This window comes from Bombina bombina, chromosome 2 (genome assembly GCF_027579735.1).
Source record: "Bombina bombina isolate aBomBom1 chromosome 2, aBomBom1.pri, whole genome shotgun sequence".
In the NCBI taxonomy this organism is placed as follows: domain Eukaryota; kingdom Metazoa; phylum Chordata; class Amphibia; order Anura; family Bombinatoridae; genus Bombina; species Bombina bombina.
The window spans coordinates 911495896-911511851 of NC_069500.1; the positions used below are offsets into that span (position 1 = coordinate 911495896).

The window sequence follows — 15956 nt, forward strand, 5'->3', positions numbered from 1 at the left end:
GAAATGGGAGAAAAAGCTTCCTTAACTTCTCCCATACCTGAGAAAGGTTTTTCCAGACGAATCCTAGTATATATAAAATTAGATAGATTTTTGAGGATTAACGACGCAAGGGAGTTGAAGTCTACCAGGTGGCCAACCCCTTCTAAATTCAAAGGTGTTCAGGCCTCAATCTGAAGGAAACTACTTCAGCATCAGATGAAGGAATTAAACTGTCCGAATCGGAGATTTAAACCTCTGATGCTACCGACTATCCACCTTATCAGACTATAAGGAGGTCAATATGCGTAGCAGAAAAACTACTATCTGATTCACTAATTTTTCCTCTTGCGAACTCCCTTTAAGATAGGAAAAGCAGATCATGCCACAGATACCAGAAGACACCTGGGCAGACAATCCTGCAGGCAAACAACTCCTCCAGGAGATTCAGAGGAACCGCAGGGCACTGCATGAGACGCCATAAAAGGGCTTGGGACGTTTGAAAAGAAGCTGTGGCAAGGCCTAAACAGCATCATCCAAGGAGACATGAGGCTAAAATTAATTTTCTTAAAATATTTCAAAATATTTTAAAATGACACTGTCACTTTAAGATTATAGAAACTTGCTTAAATATTTTTTTTTATTTTTTTTTTAATATTTAGGAACAGATCACCGTTCAATTCTTTAGGAAAAACGAGTTATACATTGAAATAATGGTAATATTTTCTTAAGTGAAGGAAATCTAACTTAAACAGGGACAGAAGAAAACATTGCATAACTACTGTCCAATCCCATTCCATGTTTTGGCATTTCAACATCGGAAGTTTATTTACACAGGAATCTATCCTTTATATGGTGGAAATAAAACATGACCACAAAAACTCTTATATAGCAGTAAGACTCCGAAAATATAATTCTAACAAGTCCTACAAAGGATATCCAGATAATAACTATTATAGACTGGAAACTCTGTAACAGAGAACCTATAGGAGGCGCTTATTTGACAGGTGATATGGAGGTCCTAATATCAAAAACCCATAAAAATTATAAAAGCAAAACTGGAATATAAAATGAATACATAAATTGTTAAAATCAAATATAAACTTAGTTAAAAGGATTGTTGTAATAGGTATCTAAAAAAATAAATAAAACAAAATGTATATATATATATATATATATATATATATGGATATACACACGTATGCACTGGATAGTATCCAATGAAAGCGGTGCAAATAAAGTCCCAAAAAAAGTCCGTCTGGGAAAGGAGTAAGTGGAAAAGGCAGCTCTCGGTCTTCACTTCACAAGTGATGTAATTTTCTTAGATGGACAACTGTAAAAAACAGAAACAGAGGCGCCACATGTGTAGATCAATGGATACCCAAACACAAATCTGGACAAGATACAGGGTACTCACAAGCGTGAAGGCACTCTCTTGTGCCTATTAGAGGCAGGCCGGTATTCTGAACAGCAAACCAGCTGGCTGTGTGAACGAATCCCTGTCAAGATGTCCTGGAGAAGTGGATATCCTGGAAGGCAGTCCTTGCCTAGATGGTTTCCTTAGATCCACTGTCCTAATAGCCAGCAGCAATGCTTCCTAATCAGCCTGGGCTCACATGAGACGATGGGGGCAGACGTACAGGGAGGAGCACACTGCTGGGGAGTAGGGTTCCCAATATTTTGGTGTTACCAGCTGGTGCCAGTATTGTGTAAATACAAAGCATGAAAGCCTACAGTACTACTGTTTCTGTTTTTTACAGTTGTCTATCCAGATAATATAAGCACAGAGGTAGAGCCTGATTTAATCCAACTACGATACTCTATCTCACAGGACTATCCTCTTGCTTGACACAACTAAGTTCCACAGAGCCGTTCCGGACAGTAACGCCGCTCAGTTCTCGGACAGAGAACGAGGCAGGGTTATTGCGACTGATATTGCAGTCCAAGATGGCGCTTCCCCATACAGAAAGGAAGGAGGCAGGGAATGAAGACGGCATGTAGATGAAGCGTGAAAACCTTGCGCTTCATCTTGCCGCAGAGGAATGAACACTCTTATAGCATGTCACAGTTATAAAAGGAACGTAGAGCATCGCTCCGCTCCTAAAATTACCCCAAACTCTGTGAAAGTTGCGCAATTTTTGCCAGCAAACAACTAGAATAAAAGAACACAATGAGGCTCGTCTTTAAAGCCACCATCATAGCTATGCAGACCTTAAAAAGTGGCGCAAACGCGCTTCCTCCCCTGACCTAGTCTTACTTTAGACCATTCAGTCATTAAAAAGGGAATGCAGCCTAATTTGAAGAAACGAAAAAATAGAACTGAGCCCCAAGTAGGATAACCCCTTCCTCTCTATGAAGGGGATTAAACCCTAGTTTCCAAATCTCATGACTATGTGCCTGCATACTGCCTAAACATCCATAAGGATATGTCCCATATAAAAGCAGAGGGTCTGAAGCCATTCAAGTGCCAGCCTTCTAGCCCCAGAACAACAAAAAGGCACTTACCTGCATTCTAGCTGTCCGGCAGTCAGGCTACTCACAAAGTTTGAGAGGATGCCGCTCCTCACAGAGACCTGTGTAAAAAGAAAGACAGAGTAAGCTTACTCAGGCTTCCTATACCAGGGCAGCAACATGCTAGGAAAACGCAGCAAAGCCCACTTTACAAGTTCCTAACTGCTTTAAAGCTACCACAGCCCTGCTGAAGAGACTAACGTGGAGTACAGCTAGACCCAAATTATGATGGAAGGCCAGAGCAATCTTGCCCAGGCTTCAAAATAAAAAAATCTTGACAGAAGAATCATAATCAGGACACCTAATTACTTCACCTCTTCCTTGCACTAGAGGCAAAGAGAATGACTGGGGGTTGTGGAGGGGAAGTGATACTTAACAGCTTTGCTGTGGTGCTCTTTGCCTCCTCCTGCTGGCCAGGAGTGATATTCCCAACAGTAATTGATGATGATCTGTGGACTCACCATGTGATTAGAAAGAAATATGATTTTGGTGGGATAAATAGTGTGATGTTTATTGACAGAATTGCTGTGCCTTTTATTCTGTGCAATCTAAACACATTCTCCAACTAAAGAACACCCTATAGAAAGTAAATGTTATGTCTCAATCAAAGTTTTTGTCATGGAGCATAAAACCGTTTCTACCTATCTAAAATCAATGTTATAAAGAAATATAGGGTATTGCCATGTTAGCAAGGGTTCATTAAAGGGACATTAAACACCTCAAGATATTAATATAACTTGTTTAAATACATGTATTAAAACAACTTTGCAATATTCTTTCATTATGCATTTTGTTTTCCTTTTCTGTAACTTAATTCTGAATCTTGTAGGCTTTCCATTTCATGTTAAACATGGAAGTGCAGATACAGTTATATTCCACACAGTCATTGGCTGCACACTCTAGTAAGTCATTTATAACACTTCCTAATTGGCCTCGGCAGAAAAGGTAACCTAAGTTACAATATGGCGGCGCCCACGACTTTATGAACATAAGAATGTTAAACTTATTTTTTAAATATTTATACAACTAATATAATTTTTAAAAATACATGCACAAACTATTCTCTTGCAAAACTTTGCTTCGAATACAACATTCAAGCAATCTTTTATTTAGTGTTTAATGTCCCTTTAAGAGCAAAAAAAGTTTATGCTAAGAGAAAAAGTGAATTGAAAAGAATACCCATATGTGGCTGAATAAATGTATTATTTTAACTCACTTTTGTCATATTGTTAGCCCAACAATATTTGAGTTTAAGAAAAATATAGCGTGTGGCCAAATAAAAATAATACTCCTTTACATTTTGGCGTAACGGCTACAAAAAAGAAGTGGATTCAATCCTATATATGAACAGATATATTCCATATATTATTATTATTTCTCAGCATTCTCTCGCTCCTACGCTTTTTCTTTTTTACAATTCTCACCTCTCCTTTTCAAGTTTAAAGTGAGCCTCACAGAATGAGGAAGTGTCACTTGTGCCTTAGGATAGAGGTGTCCCCATGTTGTCTTTTTGCTATAGCAGCAGTTACTTACATAATATGTAGCTCTTTTAAAAATGCTAGGTTCAAAAACCAGACATGATCACAGCATTTTTACCATGAGAAAAATAAATGCATAATAACATGGTATAGGGAAAGCAACGTGTGTCATTGTTTTTATAAACATGCATTGCTTAATACTGCTCTGGTACAACTTTGTACACTTAGGACAAAGTACTTTGTGACTATTATTATTAGGCTGCCATGATGGTCACTACAAAGATAGGACAACTATGTTATTCTAATTCATGAGCATTTATAAACAGAACATCAAAAGTTAGAATATGTGAAAATATAAGAAATATGATGATCTATGAGCAAACATCTTTGTAATGAGGGGCAAGGTTTGTTGTTTTAAAGATGCACTAATAATTCAGCTCTATTAGCTCAAATGTCAAGTCCACCAACTATATCTATGTGCAAATGGGTGAGGTTTCCAACGGATTGCTGTGTTCATAAGCAATCAGAAGTAGCAGTAAACAAACAATTTCATTTAATGTCTATTTGAATTAACTAAAATAAAAGCATAACTGTTTTTTTGTTTTTTTTTTCTTTAGGTTTAAAACTAACAGAATTAAAGGGATACCGAACCCATTTTTTTTCTTTCACGATTCAGATAGAGCATGCAATTTTAAAGGGACATGAAACCCAACATTTTTCTTTTGCTTATTTTTCATGATTCAAATAGAGCATGCGATTTTAATAAGCTTTCAAATTTACTTCTTTTATCCAATTTGCTTCATTCTTATGGTATCCCGTATTTGAAGGAGCAGCTATGCACTACTGGGCGCTATCTCATGACATCTGGTGAACCAATGAAAAGTGGCATTTTTGTGCAGTCACAAATCAGCACCTACCTTCCAGTAATGCATTGCTGCTCATGAGCCTATCTAGATATTCTTTTCAACTAAGGATACCAAGAGAATGAAGCAATTTAGATAATAGAAATACATTGGAAAGTTGTTTAAAATCACATGCTCTGTGTTTTATGTCCTTTTAAGCAACTTTCTAATTTACTCCTATTTTAAATGTTTCTTCATTCTCTTGGTATCTTTATTTCAAAAAGCAGTAAACTTACTAGCCGGCCCATCTTTGGTTCAGAACCTGGGTAGCGCTTGCTGATTGGTGGCTAAATGTAGCTACCGATCAGCAAGCGCTATCCAGGGTTCTGAACCAAAAATGGTCCGGCTCCTACCAAGAGAACTAAGAAAAATTGATAATAGGACTAAATAATTAGAAAGTTGCTTAAAATTGCATGATCTATCTGAATCATGGGTTCAGTATCGCTTTAAAGCTTCATAGAATCTTAAGAACATCTTTAAAACAAAAAAACCCAGATTGTTACCACTTGTGTCAAGGCAATATTCAAAAATATATGTTTTTAAAAGTGAATTTTATATTTTAAATGAAGAAATACCATGCCGCGTAATGAAAGCAATAAGCACCGGTGTTATGAGACCCCACTCCCTCACAGATATTTTAAACAGAGAACAAAAACACAATAGCAGAGAACACTGTGAGTAAAATCACTCAAAAAGCGGTTATTCAAAAGGAATAGAGAAACAGACAAAAAACCCACAACAAAGGAAGCAGAAGAAGAGAACCTGGAGTCGCAAGAGCTGTGCCAACATATACATACCCGTCTGTTGATCTTATCCCCCTGCAAATTATATGTCACAAGTTCAACAATTAATGCCATCTGGTATTCCGCTTAACCCGTGAAATGCAACTAAGTGGTCAGTGAAAGCTTAAAGCAAAGGATCTTAACTTCTTGAGTGCCAATAAGAATTACTCATCTGATAACATGACTGTAGTCTTGATCCCAAGTTAACATCAGTAGAAAAGCAATAATTACTCAGTAGGAAATGGGTGTAAAATAGGGGGATGAAGCTTTTTTTGCCCATTTTCCTATAAAGTACTTGCCTGGTGCTTTGTGCACCACACAGGGCAATCAGACATATGCAATGTGCACAGCAAAAGTCACCACTAAACATTATTGCTAATACATCTATATTTGTGTGCATAGAATGTCCTTTTGAATTACAGTATTTTGCAGTCTAAAATTTTTTGACTAAAATAGAAATGCAAAATCTGGCACTCAAGTGTGTTAATTCCATGTTTACAAGTTTTCACTCACACAACTGCTGATGTACCCTCCCCCTCAAGTAACAACACAGATGCAATGGGACAATGACAAAGGAAAAGTATGTTTTTTAAGCCAGTTCAAAATAGTTTATGAATAAAAAAAAGATAATGCTGCTACTGGAGAGGAAGAAAACTAGAAATTCAATCTAAAACACATGAAAAACTAGATCTTTGTCCGCTTTCCCTAGGTAATATTCACCAGTGAGAGATTTCATGCCTAAGAGTGAAAGGACCAGAATAATCACACTAATTTTACCACCTAAAAAGGTGGCTCCCCTTACTGACCCCGTCCATTTTCAGTGAGAGTCCAGAACAGGATACTGGTGACTATTATTTTAAAAAGTGGGCGCAGACATAGAAATTTCTGAATTTTGAGGGGGGGGGGAGGGTATATACTGTAAAAATATATTTTGAGACATAAAATAACATTTTCTTCCAAATGTTGCCATAACTGACTTTCAAACTATCAACTTGCAGTGATAAAAGAAATCATTTGGAGATATCCAGGAAACAAATTGACAGTGTTCAGAAGATGACGCATCTGCTTCAACTTCCCGTTAAGATGAAACTGCACTTATGGAATGAGCCCTGCACTTGTTAAATGATCTCTGGTCTGATACTGGCCTATATGATCCACCTTTTTTCAGGAAAAGCCAAGAATAAAAAAACCTGCCAATACTGGTTCACTGTTTGATTTCAGAAGCTGATCTACATATTGGAATATGATGCATGTTTTTATGGATCTATTGGGAGTGGTGAATTTACAAAGTGTGGGATAGCTGGCAGGTAACCTGTTAAATAATAAGTTCAGTATCCATTGGTCTGAAATTAGATTGTCAAATATTTTTAAACCGGGATAAATAAGCCCCTATGTTCACATCAATATTGTGACTTACTTTATGAGCTGAGGAGAGCGTATTGTGTTTTTTACCTCTGGACTACACATGTGATTTAAAGGGACAGTCTACATCAGAATTTTTATTGTTTTAAAAGATAGATAATCCCTTTATTATCCATTCCCCAGATTTGCATAACCAACACAGTTATATTAATATACTTTTAACCTCTGTGATTATCTGGTATCTAAGCCTCTGCAAACTGCCCCTTTATTTCAGTTCTTTTGACAGACTTGCAGTTTAGCCAATCAGTGCCTGCTCCCAGATAACTTCATGTGCACGAGCACAGTGTTATCTATATAAAATATGTGAACTAACACCCTCTAGTGGTGAAAAACTGTTAAAATGCATTCTGAAAAGAGGTGGCCTTCAAGGTCTAAGAAATTAGCATATGAACCTCCTAGGTTAAGCTTTCAACTAAGAATACCAAGAGAACAAAGCAAAATTGGTGATAAAAGTAAATTGGAAAATTGTTTAAAATTACATGCTCTATCTGAATCATGAAAGTTTATTTTGGCATAGACTGTTCCTTTAAATGTGAATGAACTAAATGTTTCTCTGGAGGATCCTGGCACAAAAGAGACTGATTATCCAGACTTTTACAACTCAAATGGTAAATTGTATATATTTACTTATAAACTAGAATCTGCTTCCCAGTGCTGTAACCATAAACAACAACTTACCAGACGTGCAGCCACTATATTCACTTATAGATTTCTCAGTAACTGCTTTTGTCCAAAATATGTTACATGGCACAAATCTTAAAGAAATGCCATTACTTTTTGCTGTCCTTGCTTTCTACAGAAGCCCAAATGTCATTAGCTTTAATAGATAAAAAATTTAGCTAAATAGGATGAAATAACCTCTTGCAAAAGGCATTCTTTTTCCATAACTCCTCCAAATGCCACAAAATTATCTGCGGTGAAAATCATTTTCTTGGAAAGCCAAGTAAGCATCTACCTTAAGAGAATTAAAAAATAAATAAATGAGCTTATATATTTGAATAAACAAGACAGACAAATAAGAAGTGTCAAGAATAGAAACTATACGTGTAATATCATACTATATGCATAACAACTATATCTCTTCAATGGTTACACTCACAAAAGACACCTCTATTTAAGCCAAGGTACACTTTCTCATATGGTACATAAGTGGACACTCAATACAGATGGCTTCAAGCGGGGTGTCTTGCAAGTGTATGCATTGACGATTTATTGTTTTTATGCATTTTACAAAAGTAAATTTATGATTCTACTCTATATTCTTGGTGCTTCTTGATTGACTGTCTTAATTTATAGTGTCATCTACTGATTCCAGCTGTGGATTGAGATCTGAAGACTGCAACTGGAATATATTGTGGTTGCCACTATCATTGCCATTGTTTGATCTGCCTTTGTACATTTGAAAAACAGTCCTAGAGCCTAGAGTTTTGATTTGTGGAAGTGGTTTTACAACATTAACAATAATATTTCTGTTTTAGATTTGAATAAAGGGAACATTTTATATATTTCCTTAGGGAAATCCAGCTGTTTTTAAATTTTCTATTTTCCATATAATAACATCATTAATTGTAAATTCATCACAAATAACAGAATTTATGTTTACCTGATAAATTACTTTCTCCAACGGTGTGTCCGGTCCACGGCGTCATCCTTACTTGTGGGATATTCTCTTCCCCAACAGGAAATGGCAAAGAGCCCAGCAAAGCTGGTCACATGATCCCTCCTAGGCTCCGCCTACCCCAGTCATTCGACCGACGTTAAGGAGGAATATTTGCATAGGAGAAACCATATGTTACCGTGGTGACTGTAGTTAAAGAAAATAAATTATCAGACCTGATTAAAAAAACCAGGGCGGGCCGTGGACCGGACACACCGTTGGAGAAAGTAATTTATCAGGTAAACATAAATTCTGTTTTCTCCAACATAGGTGTGTCCGGTCCACGGCGTCATCCTTACTTGTGGGAACCAATACCAAAGCTTTAGGACACGGATGAAGGGAGGGAGCAAATCAGGTCACCTAAATGGAAGGCACCACGGCTTGCAAAACCTTTCTCCCAAAAATAGCCTCAGAAGAAGCAAAAGTATCAAATTTGTAAAATTTAGAAAAAGTGTGCAGTGAAGACCAAGTCGCTGCCTTACATATCTGATCAACAGAAGCCTCGTTCTTGAAGGCCCATGTGGAAGCCACAGCCCTAGTGGAGTGAGCTGTGATTCTTTCAGGAGGCTGCCGTCCGGCAGTCTCATAAGCCAATCGGATAATGCTTTTAATCCAGAAGGAGAGAGAGGTAGAAGTTGCTTTTTGACCTCTCCGTTTACCAGAATAAACAACAAACAAAGACAAAGTTTGTCTGAAATCCTTAGTAGCTGCTAAGTAAAATTTGAGAGCACGAACTACATCCAAGTTGTGCAACAAACGTTCCTTCTTTGAAACTGGATTAGGACACAAAGAAGGCACAACTATCTCCTGGTTAATGTTTTTGTTAGAAACAACTTTTGGAAGAAAACCAGGTTTAGTACGCAAAACCACCTTATCTGCATGGAACACCAGATAAGGAGAAGAACACTGCAGAGCAGATAATTCTGAAACTCTTCTAGCAGAAGAAATTGCAACCAAAAACAAAACTTTCCAAGATAATAACTTAATATCAACGGACTGTAAGGGTTCAAACGGAACCCCCTGAAGAACTGAAAGAACTAGGTTGAGACTCCAAGGAGGAGTCAAAATTTTGTAAACAGGCTTGATTCTAACCAGAGCCTGAACAAAGGCTAGAACATCTGGCACAGCTGCCAGCTTTTTGTGAAGTAACACAGACAAGGCAGAAATCTGTCCCATCAAGGAACTTGCAGATAATCCTTTTTCCAATCCTTCTCGAAGGAAGGATAGACTCTTAGGAATCTTAACCTTGTCCCAAGGGAATCCTGCAGATTCACACCAACAGATATACCAAATTATGTGGTAATTTTTCTGGTTACAGGCTTTCAGGCCTGAACAAGAGTATTAATAACAGAATCTGAGAACCCTCGCTTTGATAAGATCAAGCGTTCAATCTCCAAGCAGTCAGCTGGAGTGGGTCGAACGGACCTAGAACAAGAAGGTCTCTCAAAGGTAGCTTCCATGGTGGAGCCGATGACATATTCACCAGATCTGCATACCAAGTCCTGCGTGGCCACGCAGGAGCTATCAAAATCACCGACGCCCTCTCCTGATTGATCCTGGCTACCAGCCTGGGGATGAGAGGAAACGGCGGGAACACATAAGCTAGTTTGAAGGTCCAAGGTGCTACTAGTGCATCCACTAGAGCCGCCTTGGGATCCCTGGATCTGTACCCGTAGTAAGGAACTCTGAAGTTCTGACGAGAGGCCATCAGATCCATGTCTGGAATGCCCCACGGTTGAGTGACTTGGGCAAAGATTTCCGGATGGAGTTCCCACTCCCCCGGATGCAATGTCTGACGACTCAGAAAATCCGCTTCCCAATTTTCCACTCCTGGGATGTGGATAGCAGACAGGTGGCAGGAGTGAGACTCCGCCCATAGAATGATTTTGGTCACTTCTTCCATCGCTAGGGAACTCCTTGTTCCCCCCTGATGGTTGATGTATGAACTTGGCCCTCGCTAGCTGAGGCCAAGCTTTGAGAGCATTGAATATCGCTCTCAGTTCCAGAATATTTATCGGTAGAAGAGATTCTACCCGAGACCAAAGACCCTGAGCTTTCAGGGATCCCCAGACCGCGCCCCAGCCCATCAGACTGGCGTCGGTCGTGACAATGACCCACTCTGGTCTGCGGAAGGTCATCCCTTGTGACAGGTTGTCCAGGGACAGCCACCAACGGAATGAGTCTCTGGTTCTCTGATTTGCTTGTATCTTCGGAGACAAGTCTGAATAGTCCCCATTCCACTGACTGAGCATGAACAGTTGTAATGGTCTTAGATGAATGCGCACAAAAGGAACTATGTCCATTGCCGCTACCATCAAACCTATCACTTCCATGCACTGCGCTATGGAAGGAAGAGGAACGGAATGAAGTATCCGACAAGAGTCTAGAAGTTTTGTTTTTCTGGCTTCTGTCAGAAAAATCCTCATTTCTAAGGAGTCTATTATAGTTCCCAAGAAGGGAACCCTCGTTGACGGAGATAGAGAACTCTTTTCCACGTTCACTTTCCATCCGTGAGATCTGAGAAAGGCCAGGACAATGTCCGTGTGAGCCTTTACTTGAGGAAGGGACGACGCTCGAATCAGAATGTCGTCCAAGTAAGGTACTACAGCAATGCCCCTTGGTCTTAGCACCGCCAGAAGGGACCCTAGTACCTATGAGAAAATCCTAGGAGCAGTGGCTAATCCGAAAGAAAATGCCACGAACTGGAAATGCTTGTCCAGGAATGCAAACCTTAGGAACCGATGATGTTCCTTGTGGATAGGAATATGTAGATACGCATCCTTGAAATCCACCTTGGTCATGAATTGACCTTCCTGGATGGAAGGAAGAAGTGTTCGAATGGTTTCCATCTTGAACGATGGAACCTTGAGAAACTTGTTCAAGATCTTGAGATCTAAGATTGGTCTGAACGTTCCCTCTTTTTTGGGAACTATGAACAGATTGGAGTAGAACCCCATCCCTTGTTCTCCTAATGGAACAGGATGAATCACTCCCATTTTTAGCAGGTCTTCTACCCAATGTAAGAATGCCTGTCTTCTTATGTGGTCTGAAGACAACTGAGACCTGTGGAACCTCCCCCTTGGAGGAAGCCCCTTGAACTCCAGAGAATAACCTTGGGAGACTATTTCTAGCGCCCAAGGATCCAGAACATCTCTTTCCCAAGCCTGAGCGAAGAGAGAGAGTCTGCCCCCCACCAGATCCGGTCCCGGATCGGGGGCCCGCATTTCATGCTGTCTTGGTAGCAGTGGCAGGTTTCCTGGCCTGCTTTCCTTTGCTCCAGCCTTGCATAGGTCTCCAGGCTGGATTGGCTTGAGAAGTATTACCTTCCTGCTTAGAGGACGTAGCCCTTGGGGCTGATCCGTTTCTGCGAAAGGGACGAAACTTAGGTTTATTTTTGGTCTTGAAAAGACCTATCCTGAGGAAGGGCGTGGCCCTTGCCCCCAGTGATATCAGAGATAATCTCTTTCAAGTCAGGGCCAAAGAGTGTTTTCCCCTTGAAAGGAATGTCAAGCAATTTGTTCTTGGAAGACGCATCCGCTGCCCAAGATTTTAACCAAAGCGCTCTGCGCCACAATAGCAAACCCAGAATTTTTTCGCCGCTAACCTAGCCAATTGCAAGGTGGCGTCTAGGGTGAAAGAATTAGCCAATTTAAGAGCACGAATTCTGTCCATAATCTCCTCATAAGAAGAAGAATTACTAATAATCGCCTTTCCTAGCTCATCAAACTAGAAACACGCGGCTGCAGTGACAGGGACAATGCATGCAATTGGTTGTAGAAGGGAACCTTGCTGAACAAACATCTTTAGCAGACCTTCTAATTTTTTATCCATAGGATCTTGGAAAGCACAACTATCTTCTATGGGTATAGTGGCGCGCTTGTGTAGAGTAGAAACCGCCCCCTCGACCTTGGGGACTGTCTGCCATCAGTCCTTTCTGGGGTCGACTATAGGAAAACAATTTTATAAATATGGGGGGAGGTACTAAAGGTATACCGGGCCTGTCCCATTCTTTACTAACAATGTACGCCACCCGCTTGGATATAGGAAAAGCTTCGGAGGGCCCCGGGGCCTCTAAGAACTTTTCCATTTTACATAGTGGTTCTGGAATGACCAGATAATCACAATCATCCAAATTGGATAACACCTCCTTAAGCAGAGCGCGGAGATGTTCCAACTTAAATTTAAAAGTAATCACATCAGGTTCAGCTTGTTGAGAAATGTTTCCTGAATCTGAAATTTCTCCCTCAGACAAAACCTCCCTGGCCCCCTCAGACTGGTGTAGGGGCCCTTCAGAAACCATATCATCAGCGTTCTCATGCTCTACAGAATTTTCTAAAACAGAGCAGTCGCGCTTTCGCTGATAAGTGGGCATATTGGCTAAAATGTTTTTGATAGAATTATCCATTACAGCCGTTAAATGTTGCATAGTAAGGAGTATTGGCACACTAGATGTACTAGGGGCCTCCTGTATGGGCAAGACTGGTGTAGACGAAGGAGGGGATGATGCAGTACCATGCTTACTCCCCTCACTTGAGGAATCATCTTGGGCATCATTTTTACTAAATTTTTTTATGACATAAAATACATATAGTTAAATGAGAAGGAACCTTGGTTTCCCCACAGTCAGAACACAATCTATCTGGTAGTTCAGACATGTTAAACAGGCATAAACTTGATAACAAAGCACAAAAAACGTTTTAAAATAAAACCGTTACTGTCACTTTAAATTTTAAACTAAACACACTTTATTATTGCAATTGCGAAAAAGTATGAAGGAATTGTTCAAAATTCACCAAAATTTCACCACAGTGTCTTAAAGCCTTAAAAGTATTGCACACCAAATTTGGAAGCTTTAACCCTTAAAATAACGGAACCGGAGCCGTTTTTATATTTAACCCCTTTACAGTCCCTGGAATCTGCTTTGCTGAGACCCAACCAAGCCCAAAGGGGAATACGATACCAAATGATGCCTTCAGAAAGACTTTTCTATGTATCAGAGCTCCACACACATGCAGCTGCATGCCATGCTGTCCTCAAAAACAAGTGCGCCATACCGGCGCGAAAATGAGGCTCTGACTATGATTAGGGAAAGCCCCTAAAGAATAAAGTGTCTAAAACAGTGCCTGCCGATATAATCATATCAAAATACCCAGAATAAATGATTCCTCAAGGCTAAATATGTGTTAATAATGAATCGATTTAGCCCAGAAAAAGTCTACAGTCTTAATAAGCCCTTGTGAAGCCCTTATTTACTATCTTAATAAACATGGCTTACCGGATCCCATAGGGAAAATGACAGCTTCCAGCATTACATCGTCTTGTTAGAATGTGTCATACCTCAAGCAGTAAGAGACTGCACACTGTTCCCCCAACTGAAGTTAATTGCTCTCAACAGTCCTGTGTGGAACAGCCATGGATTTTAGTTACGGTGCTAAAATCATTTTCCTCATACAAACAGAAATCTTCATCTCTTTTCTGTTTCTGAGTAAATAGTACATACCAGCACTATTTTAAAATAACAAACTCTTGATTGAATAATAAAAACTACAGTTAAACACTAAAAAACTCTAAGCCATCTCCGTGGAGATGTTGCCTGTACAACGGCAAAGAGAATGACTGGGGTAGGCGGAGCCTAGGAGGGATCATGTGACCAGCTTTGCTGGGCTCTTTGCCATTTCCTGTTGGGGAAGAGAATATCCCACAAGTAAGGATGACGCCGTGGACCGGACACACCTATGTTGGAGAAATTAGGCTTATTCTTAAAAAAAAAATAGAAAAGGTAAATGCATTATAAAAAAAATACTATAAGCAGCATCTTAATAAATTAAATACAGCACACCTTACTGAGACACAGAAGATACTTATTTTTCCTGTTTCAAGTCAGGACTCCTTTGGACATAAGAGCAGGCTCTTAGATTAAAGATGGATTTATAGTTTTTAGTGGCACCAAACGCAGCAGGATGTACAGTGGATGCCGCTGTCAATTGGTTGTAGTTTTGCAGCTTGTTTGGTCTCAGGTGGGTGAAAGTGTGAATCCAATAATGGCCTCTAAGAAAGCATTTTCCACACCAGTCTGCACATCTGTGCATAGCCCCCACCAAGCTCAGCTTGCCCAGGAAGAATAATTTGCTGGATAGTCGCCTTAGTGGTTCCTCAGCCATCATACACTCTCAATTTAAAAAGATTAGAAGAACTATACTCTTGTTCATCATTTGGCAGCACTTTATAAACAAACAATAACAATAATAAATGGCCAAAACCAAGACTGGACAAGTTAAGTAATGGGAGCCACCTATAATATAGTAAGTCTTTTTTGCCCATTTGTCCCTTAAGAAGGTGATCTCCTACTGTGACTATTAGCTAGAGTGAACGAAGATGGAAGTATTACACGCTACTTTTTATTTCCTTTATAAGATGACAAAGTACACTGTAATCACAGATGAGCAAAGATTTAGTAAGTTGCATCATTAGGGAAAATTAAAGGTCTAACATGATAATGTAGATGTCGCTATTTCCAATATCTATTAGTTATTTAATAAATTACAACTGAAAATCCATGGTTCCTCAATCTAATATAAGTTTGCAACTTCTGGAAAAAAACACTGTACACAAACATATCACCTTTCATTTAATACTTATGGGGCAAAACTATATTATATGAAGGAATAGTCACTAACTGCTTTGTTAAATGAAAGACTGGTCACTAATGGCAGGATTAGCCATACTTCTAAAGAGAACATCTCAAAATAAAATTAGAATAGAATCACATTAGATAGAAATTAGATAGGAAGAAAATAACTATTAATCAATTTAACTATATATACTACTCAAATTTATAACATTTTGTGCTAGCAGGCATACTAAATTACCTAAAAAGAAGTGAGGAACTGTGTCTATTTTCAGATCAGTGGTGCCGAGGGTCACACAAAACCCCTACCCCAGTCCGTACCTTGGATAAGCCTAATCTAATATCCTAACATGCCAAAAACACAATTTATGCTTACCTGATAAATTTATTTCTCTTGTGGTGTATCCAGTCCACGGATCATCCATTACTTGTGGGATATTCTCCTTCCCAACAGGAAGTTGCAAGAGGACACCCACAGCAGAGCTGTTATATAGCTCCTCCCCTAACTGCTATATCCAGTCATTCGACCGAAACAAGCCGAGAAAGGAGAAACCATAGGGTGCAGTGGTGACTGTAGTTTAATCTAAAAATTTGACCTGC

The 15956-nt window shown here is 39.4% G+C and overlaps 1 protein-coding gene across 2 annotated transcripts in view; it reads right to left on the bottom strand.

Moving 5' to 3' along the window:
• Positions 1 to 15956, bottom strand: part of USO1 (USO1 vesicle transport factor) — a 219247-nt gene that overhangs the window by 85984 nt on the left and 117307 nt on the right. The window contains exon 14 of one of the 2 annotated variants that reach the window (XM_053703305.1): positions 5665 to 5685. The exons of the other annotated variant lie outside the window; for it this stretch is intronic. Within the exon in view, the coding sequence (XP_053559280.1) occupies positions 5665 to 5685 (21 nt within the window). The remainder of the gene's footprint in view (positions 1 to 5664; positions 5686 to 15956) is intronic. 2 annotated transcript variants of the gene reach the window in all.